Below are 23,144 nucleotides of genomic sequence, written 5' to 3' on the forward strand. Positions count from 1 at the left end.
GATTCACCGTCCCCAGGTTCTCTGTGTAAGCCGAGCGATTTTCCAGGGGATAGAGGTAAAAGAAAAACTTAGTCGGCGCGCGGAAAATAAAAACAAGAAAACAGAAGCGACCAGAAAACTATCTTCCGCACATAGCAGCGCAAAGTTGGCGCTAAGCTCGTTCCACAACCGAGTTTTAGAAACGATTTGGCACAGGCGCAAACTCCGAGTCACGAAAACAGGAAATCGCTCTTGCAATAATCTTCGCTGCGGTTTAAACTGCAGCAATCGTGATTCGATAAATTGAAAAGCACAGAAGATAGAAAATCGCGCAATTTTAAAATTGTTTTTCGCAAATTGTAGCAGATAATCAGCGCTGCTCGAGACTATAACAGCAGTTTCGATTTTTCCTTTCGTATATCGGAAGAACGTCGTCAATTTGAATTATTACTGTGTTCTTAAATGAAAATATACCGATCGATCCGAACCACCGTCGAGTTGATCAGAATGGACTGCCGAATTTTTCCGGGGATGTGAAACCCGAATCTTTCCTATAAACATGCATGCGTAGCGTCAATCGTAAATCATTTCACACCATTCGAAATTTTGAGCGTTCAATTTCCCTAGGCTTCCTCGTCGCGTAGGTCTCGTATATTTCCTGGGACACGAAGGCCGGGCGAAGAAGCATCGAGAATACCTGGGTTGAGACCCGAAAACGACACGCCGCGGTCTGGGTAGCAACGGTCTCATCTACGCCCACTATCAATCATGATATCTCGGGCACCCTCAGGTGTACTAAAATTAACTTGCGGTTCCGAAATTAGGATTGATACCCGGTCGCCCTAACTCAAGGACGAGATCCTCGAGGAGTGAAACTACTAATAGCTGAAATTCGAGATCGGTTGAAGTGAGAAAGGGAGTAATGCATTCGTCGAAAATAGCGTCAATTAACGTTCGGTATTAGGTTTAGACAGAGTTTCGAGAGATTTTCTTCTCCTGATCAGTTAATCAAATATTATGGTATTACATTATTTATTGAATTACAAATTTTTCAATCCAAAATTTACAAGCTCGGGATTTCCATATAATATTTTGTGCATGTGGTATTGATTCCAGGAATCTAGAAGGCAATGTAATGGTAGCTGGTAAGGACGAAACTTCTAGCAAGCAGCCGCCTCAGTTATCTACGTCGTGACAGTGGTGAACGGAACTTACCGGCCATCGGAAACAGCACCGTAACAAGATCTTTTGACACTTAGAGCGAAGGAGAAATCATGCCCCCCATTTTTTTTCATACACTGCAGTTCCACGTGTTGAATGAACATTTGCAGTGGCAGTTTCCAAAAGATAGCAAAATCCCAACGGATCAAGAGTAACGGCCGAAAAACGAAAAACTTTATTTTTTGTCATTTATCAGGTGCTGGTCTTTCCTTCTCAATTTATTTGCTGCTATTCCTACGCTATTTTTGCTACGTTTACTGCATTCCTGGGGCTCCAATTAGTCGGGTAGGGGTCGTACAAACTAATTCAGAGACCAAAGGTTTTTCGGTCAAAAAATAAATAAAGCTAACCCCTTTGGATTTTAGTTGAAAATTAGAGGAATTTGGAAAATCCTAGACTTGATTCTTTGATGAAACATTCCAACGTAATTTTGCGAGAGAAATCGATTGTGCATAGTCCGTAGTCAGTAACATTACAGGTGCGAAAAATACAGCCATCCACAAGTTTTTTGTTACTACTCGTACTTCTCATGCACTATCTTTTCGCACGTTTACTAAACACCATGACGGAACATTGTTCATCCTACAATTGATCAGATTGGATGCCATCGTGCACTGCAGATATGGGTAAGCGCAAAGTATCGTAATGTTTCAAGTACAAGCCGACTCTCAATTGTAAGAAAGTATTTAATGGTGTTTTTCTCACAATCAGTTACCCGCACATAACACGGGGTCGCGTACAAGACGAGGATGATTTTGGCGGATGTTGTTAAGGATAAAAAACCTCAGCTCATATTTAAAATAATACGGTAATGGATAAATCAATCAATATATGATTTTTTAACATACACTTTTTCTTTATTTCTGTTAAAAAAAAATAGTTTCTGACGCTCCACACAATGCGAGAACCTTGAAATATTTCACAATAATATGAATTATAATGGCGTGCAGAGTCGCAAACCGTGGTAAACATTGTGTGCAGTATCACTATAAACATATTTGCGTACACTCACATAATTACGTATCTACAAGTAGTCTCAGGGTTGGTTAAAAATACATATCTTATTCAGTCTTTTCATCATAATATCAGCTATGCTTAACTTTAAACAGTTTGCACACTTTCAGCTATGAAAAGAAATTCTATCATCATAATTTTTTCTCACGATAGTCATTCACATAGGAATACCGATAATTTCAACAGTAATTGCTGAAACAAAGTCGTATATGAAACATACTAGTGGCATATAAATGGGATTTTCGAAATGCATTCCTTGCAAACCTTATATTTTCAACATCTAAAAAAATAATTACATCAAATTAAGACATTATCCATATGCTGTACAAAAAAAAATCAGGCAGAACTCCTTTTCTTTCCCATCATTAACAAGCATATACCTGAACTACTTTAATCTAAACAAATCTCTTAGGGATGAACCAACACCTAATATGAATTGGGACACAAGTTTCATGGAAGACCACTCTTGCTGCGGCGAGTTTTGAGTAGAACTGCTACCAGAAGATTGAAGGTTTTTTTTTATGTGCGTTGGTGAATCTGGAACCTCTTCGATTGCATCTAAATTTGTGGTCAACAGTGAATCTCCGCAATCATTGAGCCTCAGTCTTGGTCCACTACTGCATGCAGTAGTTGTAAGGTCTATTGGATTCTGTAAATAAAACAGTGAATATCTATTATTTCATATTTTCGCAACGTGCCCTGAATATGGAATGAGGCTTCGAACGATTAATGATATTATAGCAATAAGTTGACGTAAAAAAGGACTTGTTTCTTGGAGCATTATTGACTGCCGTGAGAAAAATCCAACAGATACTCACCCTTTGCTTGATGTCAGGTTTGTCCGAATTACTGTAACGTAGCGGATAGAGAGAGTCCAAGTAAGGATCCGTTTCTTGTTCTACATTGCACGCCTTTGATTCCTTAAAAATAAGCTTTTCCATCCATGATTTTCTATCTTCTTTGTTGCCAGTATCGTTTCTCCTCAGTCTTTTAAATCGTCGAAACCAAAAGCAATCTCCTTCATCATCATTATTTCCTTCACCCTCACGATCGCGATTTATGTATATTATAGTAGAAAGATTTGGATCCTCCTAATTTAAGGAACAACCAATCATTCGATTTTTCTACAAACTTGTTATGAAACACTTGAATACCTAGAAAGACTTAATTATTTGAATCAATAGTCAATTTGATCAGCTTACCAATACTGATTTATCTTCTGTAGACCGTTTTCTTTTAAATCGCTTTGTAGGAATACTTTCAGATGGGAATTCATTTATTTGATTCTTACGAAGAGGTCTTCTTGAGCTGCTATCTTTCCTCAATGTCTGGCGACATTCAATGTACTAGAAAATAAATACAGAATGGTGGTGATCATTTACTGGAAATTAAAACACATTACCTTTGCATGCGAAAACTATACAGTGAAAACAAAAAGCTACTAAGGATATACAATACCTTTTTCACTGTCTCCTGTAACGATTTAATCCAATCTTCGCTATCCCCATTTTCAGAATAGAGTAACAAGCTTTCTTGCAAGCAGGTGACCCTAAATAACCCACCACTGAGTACCCTTTGTATAGTGCACTTGTTTAACGGTAGTAAACAACATACTGTCAACGAACTTTCAGGATCTCCTTTGCAATACAATAAGGTATCACTCAATAGTACGAAGTGCCTTCGATACGAAGCACTACCGCCTCTGGAAACGCGCATCAGTGCTCCTTGCCTTATCAATTTTCGACCTGGTTTTACCAGATTGAGTGTTCCGTTAATGTGCTTTTGAAATTCCAATAGTTTCTGCATATCTTCATGCTCAGCAACCAAGGCGTTGATGTGTGCTGCTGCTTTTTCGACTTCAGCTAACGATGCTGCATCAAACGTAAAGACCAAATATAATCACTGATTTAAATCTTCGTAAACAAGAGTATTTGTGCGTTCGCAAAGATAAACTCATGCTCACAGATTTTTAAGTGGTAATGACAAATAAAAAACTTAAATTAAATTTACCTTGTAGAATTTTGTAATCCTTATCCTTGGTAGAAGTATGCTGAAGAACTTCCTTCAGAAGCAGCCTATACCTAGGTATTCTTTGGATCGGAGTAATCAGTAAGGATGACAATTTCCTACCAACCTCAGGCCGGGTCTCTTGTTTTATTATGAAGTTCCTTACCTCCTGATCGTTTTTTTGAGTGCCCTGTGAACAGTATTACTGTAAAAGACTGTATTGAAATATACATATTCATCAACTTTGAAAGTCGAGATGAAGAATCTTCAAAGAAAACAGGGAAAACTCTAGTTCAATTTAAGTACAAACCTGCAGTAGCATTAATGCTTGTTTATAGTCGTAAGCATAAACCGAATATAGTTTAAAAAATGGAGCCAGCTTGTAAAACGCTCTCGCTACATTGTCCGGATCTTGCTTCAACTCCCTGAGTAGTTCTCCATTGACATTGTAAATCGTTTCAATGTTCCCAAACAGTGCAATATACGATGCATGGGTGATAATCTTCTTTTCATTCATCGGGAGCATAAAAAACTAATGGCAATTGAACAGAAATAGCACAAGTTACTATCTCATATATATGCACTCGCACCAATAACAAATTTTTGTTGTATCTGATCAAGTATGTAAAAAAATTATATGTACCTATGTTAAGAAAAATTGATTTACCTGCATGATAAGCTCAAGCTGGTGCAAATAAGCGACTTCGGACATCAGAATTTCTTGGACAGCTTGAGCTCTCAAATTTTTCTCTCTCTCAATAGTGCTTTCTTTGTTAATATCGTCCAAGGCGCTCAAAACTGTATTTATAATAAATTTACGAGTATTTATACTCATGTTTTTGTGTAAATATATACCATCGGCGTAACTATTTATTTCCTACCTTTCATTCTTGTTCTTGTAGTCAAAATATTCCTATCATTGATAATATTTCTGAGTTCAACACTCAGTGTTTTCTGGGGTGTGCGTGGCGAGTTCATTTTTGTATTCCCGTTGTTCTATTTCCACAGTTAGAATATGTCACATTCTACAGATACAGCATTTGCAACTGAAAAAAGTGTAAACAAATGTCCATAAAATTACAAACTCCAGTCAAATTCCTAGCCAAGTTTAAATGATATGACTTTGATAACAGTGCAAAACTTACACTTTTAATAACTACGTAAGTATATACTTACGCATTCTGCAGATCGAACAGCACATTCGAATCAGGGTGTACCGATAAAGTCTTGCAACGATTGACATTTGCGAACCGGCAAACGACTAAAAGTCCGTTTCAGAATGAAACATTGAGAAGAATATAAGTAAATTGGGCTACTCACCTATTAGATCAATGAACATGAAAGGAATTCTTGCTGGTCAGACGTTGTAACGTACAAAATTAAGTATGCAAATTATCTATTAAAAGTCACAAAAAAATACATGGCGACAATTTAAGCACGCAAGATCCAAACTTCCCGAGTTCTCAACATTCTAATTCATCACTGCTAACTCTCGGCCATAAACCCAACTACGACCGTTGGATGGATAGTCAATGTGTAGGTGAGAATGGGCATGCATCAATAGCGTTGACTGAAGAATGTAGAGATGGATACCCCTCGGTAAATTTTCCCGACCAGTTCTCGGCAGGCAAATGGGCCCAGGTGGGCCTGGGAGCGTAGAAGGGTTCTGCTCTATCGACTCTACCTAACGGGCTCGCACCGACATTCGTAGCAGCCAATGTCATGTCGGTATGGAAGCTTGAGATTCGGTCGCTTGGGTCTGGAATCGGCAGAATAGATAAGGTACGTATTTCTTGTCTGAAAAACTAAAATCATTATACATCATGTCATATCATCATACGTCATCATACATCCTACATCATACATAGCATTAAAGTTCGAAACCAAAGTATGGATGTCGGATCTTCGGATGTTCAGAAAGTGACGTCACCCGAAATTTTTTTTCTCCTGACGTCATAAATCTATATAGACGAAAATCAGCTGGCCGAATTTCTCAGTCTGGAAACAACCGCGCAGTAGAGTGTACGTATGAGAATCCCGCACTGCAGATTTCGAGTACCGGGTTCTCTACCTCCGTGGTTCCTGCACTCCGGGTCTGCTACCTAGTGGAACTCGACTTCCGGGACAAACGCTCCGTAGTTTCTATGCTCCAGGTCCGCTACCTTGTGGAACTCGACTTCCGGGACAAGCGCTCCGTAGTTTCTATGCTCCAGGTCCGCTACCTGGTGAAACTCGACTTCCGGGTCAAGCGCTCCGTAGCTCCTGCGCTCCAGGTCCGCTACCCGGCAAAACTCGACTTCCAAGAAAGGACGAGGAGGATGAGGCGATGGAGGATGACATGAAGAACAAGGAGGACGAGGTGAACGAGGAGGATTTTTCGCGCAAGCACAAATTCAGTAGCTATCAATGTGCTCATACGATTTCTATGATTTTTATAAATTTTCTCATGATCATCATAGTTGAATCTGTCAATAAAAAAATTATATTAATACTTGCATAATGTTTGTGTTGTGTTGTGATACTTGAAATATTAATAAGTAAGATACGCTGCGTGAAGCGGATCAAACGTTACAGCCAAAAAACCAGAACCTGTGTTTTCGACATTTTTCAGCAGATGCTTTTTCCTTCGTAACTTATTCCCTGTTGATCCCACGCTATTTCCACTGCGTTTTCTGAGTTCCTTGGGGTCCGATTGGTTGGGCAAGAGTCATACGAAACAATTCTAAAACAAAAAATTTTTTGGCAAAAAAAAAAGGAAGGTTAAGCCCTTTGTATTTTCGGCGAAAATTTTCGCGATTTTGAAAAGTGCTGGAATCAATTCTTTCAGGCAATATTCCGACGTAATTTTGCGAGAGAAATCGATTGGGCGCAGTCCCAATACGCTGCGATCAACGCATCGAAAGTTACGGCCAAAAAACGAAAACCTGAATTTTCGACCTTTTTCAGCAGGTGCTTTTTCCTTCGTCATGTCTCTGCTGTTGATCCCACGCTGTTTTCGCTGCGTTTTCTGAGTTCCTGAGGGTCCAATTGGTCAGAAAAGGGTCATACGAATCGAATCGGAGACTAAAAGTTTTTCCCCCAAAAAAACAGCAAGGCTTACCCCTTTGTATTTTTGGCGAAAATTTTCGCGATTTTGAAAAGTGCTGGAATCAATTCTTTCAGGCAATATTCCGACGTAATTTTGCGAGAGAAATCGATTGGGCGCAGTCCCAATACGCTGCGATCAACGCATCGAAAGTTACGGCCAAAAAACGAAAACCTGAATTTTCGACCTTTTTCAGCAGGTGCTTTTTCCTTCGTCATTTCTCTGCTGTTGATCCCACGCTGTTTTCGCTGCGTTTTCTGAGTTCCTGGGGGTCCAATTGGTCAGAAAAGGGTCATACGAATCGAATCGGAGACTAAAAGTTTCTCGCCCAAAAAAACAGCAAGGCTTACCCCTTTGTATTTTTGGCGAAAATTTTCGCGATTTTGGAAAGTGCTGGAATCAATTCTTTCAGGCAATATTCCGACGTAATTTTGCGAGAGAAATCGATTGGGCGCAGTCCTAATACGCTGCGATCAACGCATCGAAAGTTACGGCCAAAAAACGAAAACCTGAATTTTCGACCTTTTTCAGCAGGTGCTTTTTCCTTCGTCATTTCTCTGCTGTTGATCCCACGCTGTTTTCGCTGCGTTTTCTGAGTTCCTGGGGGTCCAATTGGTCAGAAAAGGGTCATACGAATCGAATCGGAGACTAAAAGTTTTTCGCCCAAAAAAACAGCAAGGCTTACCCCTTTGTATTTTTGGCGAAAATTTTCGCGATTTTGAAAAGTGCTGGAATCAATTCTTTCAAGCAATATTCCGACGTAATTTTGCGAAAGAAATCGATTGGGCGCAGTTCCAATACGCTGCGATCAACGCATCGAAAGTTACGGCCAAAAAACGAAAACCTGAATTTTCGACCTTTTTCAGCAGGTGCTTTTTCCTTCGTCATTTCTCTGCTGTTGATCCCACGCTGTTTTCGCTGCGTTTTCTGAGTTCCTGGGGGTCCAATTGGTCAGAAAAGGGTCATACGAATCGAATCGGAGACTAAAAGTTTTTCGCCCAAAAAAACAGCAAGGCTTACCCCTTTGTATTTTTGGCGAAAATTTTCGCGATTTTGGAAAGTGCTGGAATCAATTCTTTCAGGCAATATTCCGACGTAATTTTGCGAGAGAAATCGATTGGGCGCAGTCCCAATACGCTGCGATCAACGCATCGAAAGTTACGGCCAAAAAACGAAAACCTGAATTTTCGACCTTTTTCAGCAGGTGCTTTTTCCTTCGTTATTTCTCTGCTGTTGATCCCACGTTGTTTTCGCTGCGTTTTCTGAGTTCCTGGGGGTCCAATTGGTCAGAAAAGGGTCATACGAATCGAATCGGAGACTAAAAGTTTTTCGCCCAAAAAAACAGCAAGGCTTACCCCTTTGTATTTTTGGCGGAAATTTTCGCGATTTTGAAAAGTGCTGGAATCAATTCTTTCAAGCAATATTCCGACGTAATTTTGCGAAAGAAATCGATTGGGCGCAGTTCCAATACGCTGCGATCAACGCATCGAAAGTTACGGCCAAAAAACGAAAACCTGAATTTTCGACCTTTTTCAGCAGGTGCTTTTTCCTTCGTCATTTCTCTGCTGTTGATCCCACGCTGTTTTCGCTGCGTTTTCTGAGTTCCTGGGGGTCCAATTGGTCAGAAAAGGGTCATACGAATCGAATCGGAGACTAAAAGTTTTTCGCCCAAAAAAACAGCAAGGCTTACCCCTTTGTATTTTTGGCGAAAATTTTCGCGATTTTGAAAAGTGCTGGAATCAATTCTTTCAGGCAATATTCCGACGTAATTTTGCGAAAGAAATCGATTGGGCGCAGTTCCAATACGCTGCGATCAACGCATCGAAAGTTACGGCCAAAAAACGAAAACCTGAATTTTCGACCTTTTTCAGCAGGTGCTTTTTCCTTCGTCATGTCTCTGCTGTTGATCCCACGCTGTTTTCGCTGCGTTTTCTGAGTTTCTGGGGGTCCAATTGGTCAGAAAAGGGTCATACGAATCGAATCGGAGACTAAAAGTTTCTCGCCCAAAAAAACAGCAAGGCTTACCCCTTTGTATTTTTGGCGAAAATTTTCGCGATTTTGGAAAGTGCTGGAATCAATTCTTTCAGGCAATATTCCGACGTAATTTTGCGAGAGAAATCGATTGGGCGCAGTCCTAATACGCTGCGATCAACGCATCGAAAGTTACGGCCAAAAAACGAAAACCTGAATTTTCGACCTTTTTCAGCAGGTGCTTTTTCCTTTGTCATTTCTCTGCTGTTGATCCCACGCTGTTTTCGCTGCGTTTTCTGAGTTCCTGGGGGTCCAATTGGTCAGAAAAGGGTCATACGAATCGAATCGGAGACTAAAAGTTTTTCGCCCTAAAAAACAGCAAGGCTTACCCCTTTGTATTTTTAGCGAAAATTTTCGCGATTTTGAAAAGTGCTGGAATCAATTCTTTCAAGCAATTTTCCGACGTAATTTTGCGCAAGAAATCGATTGGGCGCAGTTCCAATACGCTGCGATCAACGCATCGAAAGTTACGGCCAAATAACGAAAACCTGAATTTTCGACCTTTTTCAGCAGGTGCTTTTTCCTTCGTCATTTCTCTGCTGTTGATCCCACGCTGTTTTCGCTGCGTTTTCTGAGTTCCTGGGGGTCCAATTGGTCAGAAAAGGGTCATACGAATCGAATCGGAGACTAAAAGTTTTTCGCCCAAAAAAACAGCAAGGCTTACCCCTTTGTATTTTTGGCGAAAATTTTCGCGATTTTGGAAAGTGCTGGAATCAATTCTTTTAGGCAATATTCCGACGTAATTTTGCGAGAGAAATCGATTGGGCGCAGTCCCAATACGCTGCGATCAACGCATCGAAAGTTACGGCCGAAAAACGGAAACCTGAATTTTCGACCTTTTTCAGCAGGTGCTTTTTCCTTCGTTATTTCTCTGCTGTTGATCCCACGTTGTTTTCGCTGCGTTTTCTGAGTTCCTGGGGGTCCAATTGGTCAGAAAAGGGTCATACGAATCGAATCGGAGACTAAAAGTTTTTCGCCCAAAAAAACAGCAAGGCTTACCCCTTTGTATTTTTGGCGAAAATTTTCGCGATTTTGAAAAGTGCTGGATTCAATTCTTTCAAGCAATATTCCGACGTAATTTTGCGAAAGAAATCGATTGGGCGCAGTTCCAATACGCTGCGATCAACGCATCGAAAGTTACGGCCAAAAAACGAAAACCTGAATTTTCGACCTTTTTCAGCAGGTGCTTTTTTCTTCGTCATTTCTCTGCTGTTGATCCCACGCTGTTTTCGCTGCGTTTTCTGAGTTCCTGGGGGTCCAATTGGTCAGAAAAGGGTCATACGAATCGAATCGGAGACTAAAAGTTTTTCGCCCAAAAAAACAGCAAGGCTTACCCCTTTGTATTTTTGGCAAAAATTTTCGCGATTTTGAAAAGTGCTGGAATCAATTCTTTCAGGCAATATTCCGACGTAATTTTGCGAAAGAAATCGATTGGGCGCAGTTCCAATACGCCGCGATCAACGCATCGAAAGTTACGGCCAAAAAACGAAAACCTGAATTTTCGACCTTTTTCAGCAGGTGCTTTTTCCTTCGTCATGTCTCTGCTGTTGATCCCACGCTGTTTTCGCTGCGTTTTCTGAGTTTCTGGGGGTCCAATTGGTCAGAAAAGGGTCATACGAATCGAATCGGAGACTAAAAGTTTCTCGCCCAAAAAAACAGCAAGGCTTACCCCTTTGTATTTTTGGCGAAAATTTTCGCGATTTTGGAAAGTGCTGGAATCAATTCTTTCAGGCAATATTCCGACGTAATTTTGCGAGAGAAATCGATTGGGCGCAGTCCTAATACGCCGCGATCAACGCATCGAAAGTTACGGCCAAAAAACGAAAACCTGAATTTTCGACCTTTTTCAGCAGGTGCTTTTTCCTTCGTCATTTCTCTGCTGTTGATCCCACGCTGTTTTCGCTGCGTTTTCTGAGTTCCTGGGGGTCCAATTGGTCAGAAAAGGGTCATACGAATCGAATCGGAGACTAAAAGTTTTTCGCCCAAAAAAACAGCAAGGCTTACCCCTTTGTATTTTTAGCGAAAATTTTCGCGATTTTGAAAAGAGCTGAAATCAATTCTTTCAAGCAATATTCCGACGTAATTTTGCGCAAGAAATCGATTGGGCGCAGTTCCAATACGCTGCGATCAACTCATCGAAAGTTACGGCCAAAAAACGAAAACCTGAATTTTCGACCTTTTTCAGCAGGTGCTTTTTCCTTCGTCATTTCTCTGCTGTTGATCCCACGCTGTTTTCGCTGCGTTTTCTGAGTTCCTGGGGGTCCAATTGGTCAGAAAAGGGTCATACGAATCGAATCGGAGACTAAAAGTTTTTCGCCCAAAAAAACAGCAAGGCTTACCCCTTTGTATTTTTGGCGAAAATTTTCGCGATTTTGGAAAGTGCTGGAATCAATTCTTTCAGGCAATATTCCGACGTAATTTTGCGAGAGAAATCGATTGGGCGCAGTCCTGATACGCTGCGATCAACGCATCGAAAGTTACGGCCAAAAAACGAAAACCTGAATTTTCGACCTTTTTCAGCAGGTGCTTTTTCCTTCGTCATGTCTCTGCTGTTGATCCCACGCTGTTTTCGCTGCGTTTTCTGAGTTCCTGAGGGTCCAATTGGTCAGAAAAGGGTCATACGAATCGAATCGGAGACTAAAAGTTTTTCCCCCAAAAAAACAGCAAGGCTTACCCCTTTGTATTTTTGGCGAAAATTTTCGCGATTTTGAAAAGTGCTGGAATCAATTCTTTCAGGCAATATTCCGACGTAATTTTGCGAGAGAAATCGATTGGGCGCAGTCCCAATACGCTGCGATCAACGCATCGAAAGTTACGGCCAAAAAACGAAAACCTGAATTTTCGACCTTTTTCAGCAGGTGCTTTTTCCTTCGTCATTTCTCTGCTGTTGATCCCACGCTGTTTTCGCTGCGTTTTCTGAGTTCCTGGGGGTCCAATTGGTCAGAAAAGGGTCATACGAATCGAATCGGAGACTAAAAGTTTTTCGCCCAAAAAAACAGCAAGGCTTACCCCTTTGAATTTTTGGCGGAAATTTTCGCGATTTTGAAAAGTGCTGGAATCAATTCTTTCAAGCAATATTCCGACGTAATTTTGCGAAAGAAATCGATTGGGCGCAGTTCCAATACGCTGCGATCAACGCATCGAAAGTTACGGCCAAAAAACGAAAACCTGAATTTTCGACCTTTTTCAGCAGGTGCTTTTTCCTTCGTCATTTCTCTGCTGTTGATCCCACGCTGTTTTCGCTGCGTTTTCTGAGTTCCTGGGGGTCCAATTGGTCAGAAAAGGGTCATACGAATCGAATCGGAGACTAAAAGTTTTTCGCCCAAAAAAACAGCAAGGCTTACCCCTTTGTATTTTTGGCGAAAATTTTCGCGATTTTGAAAAGTGCTGGAATCAATTCTTTCAGGCAATATTCCGACGTAATTTTGCGAAAGAAATCGATTGGGCGCAGTTCCAATACGCCGCGATCAACGCATCGAAAGTTACGGCCAAGAAACGAAAACCTGAATTTTCGACCTTTTTCAGCAGGTGCTTTTTCCTTCGTCATGTCTCTGCTGTTGATCCCACGCTGTTTTCGCTGCGTTTTCTGAGTTTCTGGGGGTCCAATTGGTCAGAAAAGGGTCATACGAATCGAATCGGAGACTAAAAGTTTCTCGCCCAAAAAAACAGCAAGGCTTACCCCTTTGTATTTTTGGCGAAAATTTTCGCGATTTTGGAAAGTGCTGGAATCAATTCTTTCAGGCAATATTCCGACGTAATTTTGCGAGAGAAATCGATTGGGCGCAGTCCTAATACGCCGCGATCAACGCATCGAAAGTTACGGCCAAAAAACGAAAACCTGAATTTTCGACCTTTTTCAGCAGGTGCTTTTTCCTTCGTCATTTCTCTGCTGTTGATCCCACGCTGTTTTCGCTGCGTTTTCTGAGTTCCTGGGGGTCCAATTGGTCAGAAAAGGGTCATACGAATCGAATCGGAGACTAAAAGTTTTTCGCCCAAAAAAACAGCAAGGCTTACCCCTTTGTATTTTTGGCGAAAATTTTCGCGATTTTGGAAAGTGCTGGAATCAATTCTTTCAGGCAATATTCCGACGTAATTTTGCGAGAGAAATCGATTGGGCGCAGTCCTAATACGCTGCGATCAACGCATCGAAAGTTACGGCCAAAAAACGAAAACCTGAATTTTCGACCTTTTTCAGCAGGTGCTTTTTCCTTCGTCATGTCTCTGCTGTTGATCCCACGCTGTTTTCGCTGCGTTTTCTGAGTTTCTGGGGGTCCAATTGGTCAGAAAAGGGTCATACGAATCGAATCGGAGACCAAAAGTTTTTCGCCCAAAAAAACAGCAAGGCTTACCCCTTTGTATTTTTGGCGAAAATTTTCGCGATTTTGAAAAGTGCTGGAATCAATTCTTTCAAGCAATATTCCGACGTAATTTTGCGAAAGAAATCGATTGGGCGCAGTTCCAATACGCTGCGATCAACGCATCGAAAGTTACGGCCAAAAAACGAAAACCTGAATTTTCGACCTTTTTCAGCAGGTGCTTTTTCCTTCGTCATGTCTCTGCTGTTGATCCCACGCTGTTTTCGCTGCGTTTTCTGAGTTCCTGAGGGTCCAATTGGTCAGAAAAGGGTCATACGAATCGAATCGGAGACTAAAAGTTTTTCCCCCAAAAAAACAGCAAGGCTTACCCCTTTGTATTTTTGGCGAAAATTTTCGCGATTTTGAAAAGTGCTGGAATCAATTCTTTCAGGCAATATTCCGACGTAATTTTGCGAGAGAAATCGATTGGGCGCAGTCCCAATACGCTGCGATCAACGCATCGAAAGTTACGGCCAAAAAACGAAAACCTGAATTTTCGACCTTTTTCAGCAGGTGCTTTTTCCTTCGTCATTTCTCTGCTGTTGATCCCACGCTGTTTTCGCTGCGTTTTCTGAGTTCCTGGGGGTCCAATTGGTCAGAAAAGGGTCATACGAATCGAATCGGAGACTAAAAGTTTCTCGCCCAAAAAAACAGCAAGGCTTACCCCTTTGTATTTTTGGCGAAAATTTTCGCGATTTTGGAAAGTGCTGGAATCAATTCTTTCAGGCAATATTCCGACGTAATTTTGCGAGAGAAATCGATTGGGCGCAGTCCTAATACGCTGCGATCAACGCATCGAAAGTTACGGCCAAAAAACGAAAACCTGAATTTTCGACCTTTTTCAGCAGGTGCTTTTTCCTTCGTCATTTCTCTGCTGTTGATCCCACGCTGTTTTCGCTGCGTTTTCTGAGTTCCTGGGGGTCCAATTGGTCAGAAAAGGGTCATACGAATCGAATCGGAGACTAAAAGTTTTTCGCCCTAAAAAACAGCAAGGCTTACCCCTTTGTATTTTTAGCGAAAATTTTCGCGATTTTGAAAAGTGCTGGAATCAATTCTTTCAAGCAATTTTCCGACGTAATTTTGCGCAAGAAATCGATTGGGCGCAGTTCCAATACGCTGCGATCAACGCATCGAAAGTTACGGCCAAATAACGAAAACCTGAATTTTCGACCTTTTTCAGCAGGTGCTTTTTCCTTCGTCATTTCTCTGCTGTTGATCCCACGCTGTTTTCGCTGCGTTTTCTGAGTTTCTGGGGGTCCAATTGGTCAGAAAAGGGTCATACGAATCGAATCGGAGACTAAAAGTTTCTCGCCCAAAAAAACAGCAAGGCTTACCCCTTTGTATTTTTGGCGAAAATTTTCGCGATTTTGGAAAGTGCTGGAATCAATTCTTTCAGGCAATATTCCGACGTAATTTTGCGAGAGAAATCGATTGGGCGCAGTCCTAATACGCTGCGATCAACGCATCGAAAGTTACGGCCAAAAAACGAAAACCTGAATTTTCGACCTTTTTCAGCAGGTGCTTTTTCCTTCGTCATTTCTCTGCTGTTGATCCCACGCTGTTTTTGCTGCGTTTTCTGAGTTCCTGGGGGTCCAATTGGTCAGAAAAGGGTCATACGAATCGAATCGGAGACTAAAAGTTTTTCGCCCTTAAAAACAGCAAGGCTTACCCCTTTGTATTTTTAGCGAAAATTTTCGCGATTTTGAAAAGTGCTGGAATCAATTCTTTCAAGCAATTTTCCGACGTAATTTTGCGCAAGAAATCGATTGGGCGCAGTTCCAATACGCTGCGATCAACGCATCGAAAGTTACGGCCATATAACGAAAACCTGAATTTTCGACCTTTTTCAGCAGGTGCTTTATCCTTCGTCATTTCTCTGCTGTTGATCCCACGCTGTTTTCGCTGCGTTTTCTGAGTTCCTGGGGGTCCAATTGGTCAGAAAAGGGTCATACGAATCGAATCGGAGACTAAAAGTTTTTCGCCCAAAAAAACAGCAAGGCTTACCCCTTTGTATTTTTGGCGAAAATTTTCGCGATTTTGGAAAGTGCTGGAATCAATTCTTTCAGGCAATATTCCGACGTAATTTTGCGAGAGAAATCGATTGGGCGCAGTCCCAATACGCTGCGATCAACGCATCGAAAGTTACGGCCGAAAAACGAAAACCTGAATTTTCGACCTTTTTCAGCAGGTGCTTTTTCCTTCGTTATTTCTCTGCTGTTGATCCCACGTTGTTTTCGCTGCGTTTTCTGAGTTCCTGGGGGTCCGATTGGTCAGAAAAGGGTCATACGAATCGAATCGGAGACTAAAAGTTTCTCGCCCAAAAAAACAGCAAGGCTTACCCCTTTGTATTTTTGGCGAAAATTTTCGCGATTTTGAAAAGTGCTGGATTCAATTCTTTCAAGCAATATTCCGACGTAATTTTGCGAAAGAAATCGATTGGGCGCAGTTCCAATACGCTGCGATCAACGCATCGAAAGTTACGGCCAAAAAACGAAAACCTGAATTTTCGACCTTTTTCAGCAGGTGCTTTTTTCTTCGTCATTTCTCTGCTGTTGATCCCACGCTGTTTTCGCTGCGTTTTCTGAGTTCCTGGGGGTCCAATTGGTCAGAAAAGGGTCATACGAATCGGATCGGAGACTAAAAGTTTTTCGCCCAAAAAAACAGCAAGGCTTACCCCTTTGTATTTTTGGCAAAAATTTTCGCGATTTTGAAAAGTGCTGGAATCAATTCTTTCAGGCAATATTCCGACGTAATTTTGCGAAAGAAATCGATTGGGCGCAGTTCCAATACGCCGCGATCAACGCATCGAAAGTTACGGCCAAAAAACGAAAACCTGAATTTTCGACCTTTTTCAGCAGGTGCTTTTTCCTTCGTCATGTCTCTGCTGTTGATCCCACGCTGTTTTCGCTGCGTTTTCTGAGTTTCTGGGGGTCCAATTGGTCAGAAAAGGGTCATACGAATCGAATCGGAGACTAAAAGTTTCTCGCCCAAAAAAACAGCAAGGCTTACCCCTTTGTATTTTTGGCGAAAATTTTCGCGATTTTGGAAAGTGCTGGAATCAATTCTTTCAGGCAATATTCCGACGTAATTTTGCGAGAGAAATCGATTGGGCGCAGTCCTAATACGCCGCGATCAACGCATCGAAAGTTACGGCCAAAAAACGAAAACCTGAATTTTCGACCTTTTTCAGCAGGTGCTTTTTCCTTCGTCATGTCTCTGCTGTTGATCCCACGCTGTTTTCGCTGCGTTTTCTGAGTTTCTGGGGGTCCAATTGGTCAGAAAAGGGTCATACGAATCGAATCGGAGACTAAAAGTTTCTCGCCCAAAAAAACAGCAAAGCTTACCCCTTTGTATTTTTTGCGAAAATTTTCGCGATTTTGAAAAGAGCTGAAATCAATTCTTTCAAGCAATATTCCGACGTAATTTTGCGCAAGAAATCGATTGGGCGCAGTTCCAATACGCTGCGATCAACTCATCGAAAGTTACGGCCAAAAAACGAAAACCTGAATTTTCGACCTTTTTCAGCAGGTGCTTTTTCCTTCGTCATTTCTCTGCTGTTGATCCCACGCTGTTTTCGCTGCGTTTTCTGAGTTCCTGGGGGTCCAATTGGTCAGAAAAGGGTCATACGAATCGAATCGGAGACTAAAAGTTTTTCGCCCAAAAAAACAGCAAGGCTTACCCCTTTGTATTTTTGGCGAAAATTTTCGCGATTTTGGAAAGTGCTGGAATCAATTCTTTCAGGCAATATTCCGACGTAATTTTGCGAAAGAAATCGATTGGGCGCAGTTCCAATACGCTGCGATCAACGCATCGAAAGTTACGGCCAAAAAACGAAAACCTGAATTTTCGACCTTTTTCAGCAGGTGCTTTTTCCTTCGTTATTTCTCTGCTGTTGATCCCACGTTGTTTTCGCTGCGTTTTCTGAGTTCCTGGGGGTCCAATTGGTCAGAAAAGGGTCATACGAATCGAATCGGAGACTAAAAGTTTTTCGCCCAAAAAAACAGCAAGGCTTACCCCTTTGTATTTTTGGCGAAAATTTTCGCGATTTTGAAAAGTGCTGGAATCAATTCTTTCAAGCAATATTCCGACGTAATTTTGCGAAAGAAATCGATTGGGCGCAGTTCCAATACGCTGCGATCAACGCATCGAAAGTTACGGCCAAAAAACGAAAACCTGAATTTTCGACCTTTTTCAGCAGGTGCTTTTTCCTTCGTCATGTCTCTGCTGTTGATCCCACGCTGTTTTCGCTGCGTTTTCTGAGTTCCTGAGGGTCCAATTGGTCAGAAAAGGGTCATACGAATCGAATCGGAGACTAAAAGTTTTTCCCCCAAAAAAACAGCAAGGCTTACCCCTTTGTATTTTTGGCGAAAATTTTCGCGATTTTGGAAAGTGCTGGAATCAATTCTTTCAGGCAATATTCCGACGTAATTTTGCGAGAGAAATCGATTGGGCGCAGTCCCAATACGCTGCGATCAACGCATCGAAAGTTACGGCCAAATAACGAAAACCTGAATTTTCGACCTTTTTCAGCAGGTGCTTTTTTCTTCGTCATTTCTCTGCTGTTGATCCCACGCTGTTTTCGCTGCGTTTTCTGAGTTCCTGGGGGTCCAATTGGTCAGAAAAGGGTCATACGAATCGGATCGGAGACTAAAAGTTTTTCGCCCAAAAAAACAGCAAGGCTTACCCCTTTGTATTTTTGGCAAAAATTTTCGCGATTTTGAAAAGTGCTGGAATCAATTCTTTCAGGCAATATTCCGACGTAATTTTGCGAAAGAAATCGATTGGGCGCAGTTCCAATACGCCGCGATCAACGCATCGAAAGTTACGGCCAAAAAACGAAAACCTGAATTTTCGACCTTTTTCAGCAGGTGCTTTTTCCTTCGTCATTTCTCTGCTGTTGATCCCACGCTGTTTTCGCTGCGTTTTCTGAGTTCCTGGGGGTCCAACTGGTCAGAAAAGGGTCATACGAATCGAATCGGAGACTAAAAGTTTTTCGCCCAAAAAAACAGCAAGGCTTACCCCTTTGTATTTTTGGCGAAAATTTTCGCGATTTTGGAAAGTGCTGGAATCAATTCTTTCAGGCAATATTCCGACGTAATTTTGCGAGAGAAATCGATTGGGCGCAGTCCTAATACGCCGCGATCAACGCATCGAAAGTTACGGCCAAAAAACGAAAACCTGAATTTTCGACCTTTTTCAGCAGGTGCTTTTTCCTTCGTCATGTCTCTGCTGTTGATCCCACGCTGTTTTCGCTGCGTTTTCTGAGTTTCTGGGGGTCCAATTGGTCAGAAAAGGGTCATACGAATCGAATCGGAGACTAAAAGTTTCTCGCCCAAAAAAACAGCAAAGCTTACCCCTTTGTATTTTTTGCGAAAATTTTCGCGATTTTGAAAAGAGCTGAAATCAATTCTTTCAAGCAATATTCCGACGTAATTTTGCGCAAGAAATCGATTGGGCGCAGTTCCAATACGCTGCGATCAACTCATCGAAAGTTACGGCCAAAAAACGAAAACCTGAATTTTCGACCTTTTTCAGCAGGTGCTTTTTCCTTCGTCATTTCTCTGCTGTTGATCCCACGCTGTTTTCGCTGCGTTTTCTGAGTTCCTGGGGGTCCAATTGGTCAGAAAAGGGTCATACGAATCGAATCGGAGACTAAAAGTTTTTCGCCCAAAAAAACAGCAAGGCTTACCCCTTTGTATTTTTGGCGAAAATTTTCGCGATTTTGGAAAGTGCTGGAATCAATTCTTTCAGGCAATATTCCGACGTAATTTTGCGAGAGAAATCGATTGGGCGCAGTCCTAATACGCTGCGATCAACGCATCGAAAGTTACGGCCAAAAAACGAAAACCTGAATTTTCGACCTTTTTCAGCAGGTGCTTTTTCCTTCGTTATTTCTCTGCTGTTGATCCCACGTTGTTTTCGCTGCGTTTTCTGAGTTCCTGGGGGTCCAATTGGTCAGAAAAGGGTCATACGAATCGAATCGGAGACTAAAAGTTTTTCGCCCAAAAAAACAGCAAGGCTTACCCCTTTGTATTTTTGGCGAAAATTTTCGCGATTTTGAAAAGTGCTGGAATCAATTCTTTCAAGCAATATTCCGACGTAATTTTGCGAAAGAAATCGATTGGGCGCAGTTCCAATACGCTGCGATCAACGCATCGAAAATTACGGCCAAAAAACGAAAACCTGAATTTTCGACCTTTTTCAGCAGGTGCTTTTTCCTTCGTCATGTCTCTGCTGTTGATCCCACGCTGTTTTCGCTGCGTTTTCTGAGTTCCTGAGGGTCCAATTGGTCAGAAAAGGGTCATACGAATCGAATCGGAGACTAAAAGTTTTTCCCCCAAAAAAACAGCAAGGCTTACCCCTTTGTATTTTTGGCGAAAATTTTCGCGATTTTGAAAAGTGCTGGAATCAATTCTTTCAGGCAATATTCCGACGTAATTTTGCGAGAGAAATCGATTGGGCGCAGTCCCAATACGCTGCGATCAACGCATCGAAAGTTACGGCCAAAAAACGAAAACCTGAATTTTCGACCTTTTTCAGCAGGTGCTTTTTCCTTCGTCATTTCTCTGCTGTTGATCCCACGCTGTTTTCGCTGCGTTTTCTGAGTTCCTGGGGGTCCAATTGGTCAGAAAAGGGTCATACGAATCGAATCGGAGACTAAAAGTTTCTCGCCCAAAAAAACAGCAAGGCTTACCCCTTTGTATTTTTGGCGAAAATTTTCGCGATTTTGGAAAGTGCTGGAATCAATTCTTTCAGGCAATATTCCGACGTAATTTTGCGAGAGAAATCGATTGGGCGCAGTCCTAATACGCTGCGATCAACGCATCGAAAGTTACGGCCAAAAAACGAAAACCTGAATTTTCGACCTTTTTCAGCAGGTGCTTTTTCCTTCGTCATTTCTCTGCTGTTGATCCCACGCTGTTTTCGCTGCGTTTTCTAAGTTCCTGGGGGTCCAATTGGTCAGAAAAGGGTCATACGAATCGAATCGGAGACTAAAAGTTTTTCGCCCTAAAAAACAGCAAGGCTTACCCCTTTGTATTTTTAGCGAAAATTTTCGCGATTTTGAAAAGTGCTGGAATCAATTCTTTCAAGCAATTTTCCGACGTAATTTTGCGCAAGAAATCGATTGGGCGCAGTTCCAATACGCTGCGATCAACGCATCGAAAGTTACGGCCAAATAACGAAAACCTGAATTTTCGACCTTTTTCAGCAGGTGCTTTTTCCTTCGTCATTTCTCTGCTGTTGATCCCACGCTGTTTTCGCTGCGTTTTCTGAGTTCCTGGGGGTCCAACTGGTCAGAAAAGGGTCATACGAATCGAATCGGAGACTAAAAGTTTTTCGCCCAAAAAAACAGCAAGGCTTACCCCTTTGTATTTTTGGCGAAAATTTTCGCGATTTTGGAAAGTGCTGGAATCAATTCTTTCAGGCAATATTCCGACGTAATTTTGCGAGAGAAATCGATTGGGCGCAGTCCCAATACGCTGCGATCAACGCATCGAAAGTTACGGCCGAAAAACGAAAACCTGAATTTTCGACCTTTTTCAGCAGGTGCTTTTTCCTTCGTCATTTCTCTGCTGTTGATCCCACGCTGTTTTCGCTGCGTTTTCTGAGTTTCTGGGGGTCCAATTGGTCAGAAAAGGGTCATACGAATCGAATCGGAGACTAAAAGTTTTTCGCCCAAAAAAACAGCAAGGCTTACCCCTTTGTATTTTTGGCGAAAATTTTCGCGATTTTGGAAAGTGCTGGAATCAATTCTTTCAGGCAATATTCCGACGTAATTTTGCGAGAGAAATCGATTGGGCGCAGTCCCAATACGCTGCGATCAACGCATCGAAAGTTACGGCCAAAAAACGAAAACCTGAATTTTCGACCTTTTTCAGCAGGTGCTTTTTCCTTCGTTATTTCTCTGCTGTTGATCCCACGTTGTTTTCGCTGCGTTTTCTGAGTTCCTGGGGGTCCAATTGGTCAGAAAAGGGTCATACGAATCGAATCGGAGACTAAAAGTTTTTCGCCCAAAAAAACAGCAAGGCTTACCCCTTTGTATTTTTGGCGAAAATTTTCGCGATTTTGAAAAGTGCTGGAATCAATTCTTTCAGGCAATATTCCGACGTAATTTTGCGAAAGAAATCGATTGGGCGCAGTTCCAATACGCTGCGATCAACGCATCGAAAGTTACGGCCAAAAAACGAAAACCTGAATTTTCGACCTTTTTCAGCAGGTGCTTTTTTCTTCGTCATTTCTCTGCTGTTGATCCCACGCTGTTTTCGCTGCGTTTCCTGAGTTCCTGGGGGTCCAATTGGTCAGAAAAGGGTCATACGAATCGAATCGGAGACTAAAAGTTTTTCGCCCAAAAAAACAGCAAGGCTTACCCCTTTGAATTTTTGGCGGAAATTTTCGCGATTTTGAAAAGTGCTGGAATCAATTCTTTCAAGCAATATTCCGACGTAATTTTGCGAAAGAAATCGATTGGGGGCAGTTCCAATACGCTGCGATCAACGCATCGAAAGTTACGGCCAAAAAACGAAAACCTGAATTTTCGACCTTTTTCAGCAGGTGCTTTTTCCTTCGTCATTTCTCTGCTGTTGATCCCACGCTGTTTTCGCTGCGTTTTCTGAGTTCCTGGGGGTCCAATTGGTCAGAAAAGGGTCATACGAATCGAATCGGAGACTAAAAGTTTTTCGCCCAAAAAAACAGCAAGGCTTACCCCTTTGTATTTTTGGCGAAAATTTTCGCGATTTTGAAAAGTGCTGGAATCAATTCTTTCAGGCAATGTTCCGACGTAATTTCGCGAGAGAAATCGATTGGGCGCAGTTCCAATACGCTGCGATCAACGCATCGAAAGTTACGGCCAAAAAACGAAAACCCGAATTTTCGACCTTTTTCAGCAGGTGCTTTTTCCTTCGTCATTTCTCTGCTGTTGATCCCACGCTGTTTTCGCTGCGTTTTCTGAGTTCCTGGGGGTCCAATTGGTCAGAAAAGGGTCATACGAATCGAATCGGAGACTAAAAGTTTCTCGCCCAAAAAAACAGCAAGGCTTACCCCTTTGTATTTTTGGCGAAAATTTTCGCGATTTTGGAAAGTGCTGGAATCAATCCTTTCAGGCAATATTCCGACGTAATTTTGCGAGAGAAATCGATTGGGCGCAGTCCTAATACGCTGCGATCAACGCATCGAAAGTTACGGCCAAAAAACGAAAACCTGAATTTTCGACCTTTTTCAGCAGGTGCTTTTTCCTTCGTCATGTCTCTGCTGTTGATCCCACGCTGTTTTCGCTGCGTTTTCTGAGTTCCTGAGGGTCCAATTGGTCAGAAAAGGGTCATACGAATCGAATCGGAGACTAAAAGTTTTTCCCCCAAAAAAACAGCAAGGCTTACCCCTTTGTATTTTTGGCGAAAATTTTCGCGATTTTGAAAAGTGCTGGAATCAATTCTTTCAGGCAATATTCCGACGTA

The 23,144-nt window shown here is 41.9% G+C and overlaps 1 protein-coding gene and 1 long non-coding RNA gene across 2 annotated transcripts in view; one reads left to right on the plus strand and one right to left on the minus strand.

Annotated features, from left to right (window-relative positions):
• LOC124174993 overlaps positions 1 to 2,074 on the plus strand; it is a 153,190-nt gene extending 151,116 nt beyond the window's left edge. Inside the window, exons 7-8 of the long non-coding RNA XR_006869047.1 lie at positions 1,096 to 1,826; positions 1,912 to 2,074. This is a non-coding gene — a long non-coding RNA (uncharacterized LOC124174993). The remainder of the gene's footprint in view (positions 1 to 1,095; positions 1,827 to 1,911) is intronic.
• LOC124174989 (FYVE, RhoGEF and PH domain-containing protein 3-like) lies at positions 2,060 to 5,749 on the minus strand. Its single transcript, XM_046554757.1, has 9 exons — positions 5,542 to 5,749; positions 5,103 to 5,267; positions 4,889 to 5,019; positions 4,532 to 4,753; positions 4,225 to 4,411; positions 3,673 to 4,085; positions 3,417 to 3,560; positions 3,033 to 3,305; positions 2,060 to 2,863 (listed from the first exon to the last, which is right to left on the minus strand). The coding sequence occupies exons 2-9, from the start codon at positions 5,197 to 5,199 to the stop codon at positions 2,600 to 2,602; spliced, it is 1,731 nt and encodes a 576-aa protein (XP_046410713.1). The 5' UTR covers positions 5,200 to 5,267; positions 5,542 to 5,749; the 3' UTR covers positions 2,060 to 2,599.
• Between the last annotated feature and the right edge of the window lie 17,395 nt (positions 5,750 to 23,144).

This window comes from Neodiprion fabricii, chromosome 2 (genome assembly GCF_021155785.1).
Source record: "Neodiprion fabricii isolate iyNeoFabr1 chromosome 2, iyNeoFabr1.1, whole genome shotgun sequence".
Taxonomy (NCBI): domain Eukaryota; kingdom Metazoa; phylum Arthropoda; class Insecta; order Hymenoptera; family Diprionidae; genus Neodiprion; species Neodiprion fabricii.

Excerpts from the sequence above, each read along its gene's own strand:
- LOC124174989 (XM_046554757.1), bottom strand. The coding sequence starts at position 5,199 with ATGAACTCGCCACGCACACCCCAGAAAACACTGAGTGTTGAACTCAGA. Across the intron at positions 4,754-4,888 it reads AGCTTGAGCTTATCATGCAG|TTTTTTATGCTCCCGATGAA; the intron begins GTAAATCAATTT and ends AATTGCCATTAG. Across the intron at positions 4,412-4,531 it reads AAGCATTAATGCTACTGCAG|GGCACTCAAAAAAACGATCA; the intron begins GTTTGTACTTAA and ends TACTGTTCACAG.